The sequence below is a fragment of the Penaeus monodon genome, chromosome 20 (genome assembly GCF_015228065.2).
Source record: "Penaeus monodon isolate SGIC_2016 chromosome 20, NSTDA_Pmon_1, whole genome shotgun sequence".
Classification (NCBI taxonomy): domain Eukaryota; kingdom Metazoa; phylum Arthropoda; class Malacostraca; order Decapoda; family Penaeidae; genus Penaeus; species Penaeus monodon.
In genome coordinates, this window is record NC_051405.1 from 32,487,049 (window position 1) to 32,487,510 (window position 462).

The 462-nt window shown below is 50.4% G+C and overlaps 1 protein-coding gene across 1 annotated transcript in view; it reads right to left on the reverse strand.

The window, feature by feature from the left end:
• LOC119585774 (E3 ubiquitin-protein ligase lubel-like) overlaps positions 1 to 462 on the reverse strand; it is a gene marked incomplete in the record, with an annotated part of 47,027 nt that overhangs the window by 10,585 nt on the left and 35,980 nt on the right. The window contains 1 exon segment of the mRNA XM_037934486.1: positions 174 to 371. Within this exon segment, the coding sequence (XP_037790414.1) occupies positions 174 to 371 (198 nt within the window).

Below are 462 nucleotides of genomic sequence, written 5' to 3' on the forward strand. Positions count from 1 at the left end.
AAAAGGTTAAGAACCACTGGTCTAGTGGATTGTAAGAGGATTCAGAAACAAGAAATAAGATTTGTTCCGTTATGAATCGGTCAGATGATTTAAACTAATCCTATTTTAGACCGGGAATGAAAGAGAACATGACACGAAGAATATACGAGGGAAAGAGGGTCCAAGCGCCGCACCTTCCCCATAGGATACTTCTCGGCGCACAGCTCGCACTCCTGCTGGAGGAACTGCAGCGCCGTGTAGATCGAAGAGCACTCCTCGGCGGCCTGCAGGGAGTTGGCCTCGTCGAAGCTGAAGTTCATGAGGTGCGCCGCCAGCTCAGCCTTCTCGTAGCTGCCGGCGTGCCCTTCGGCAAGCAACCGACGCACCGTCCTCTGCAGCAGGAAAGGGTGGCGGTGAAAGGGGGTACATGTTGCTACACATACATGTTTATACTTTGTTATCCTTTATACACATGAACATACA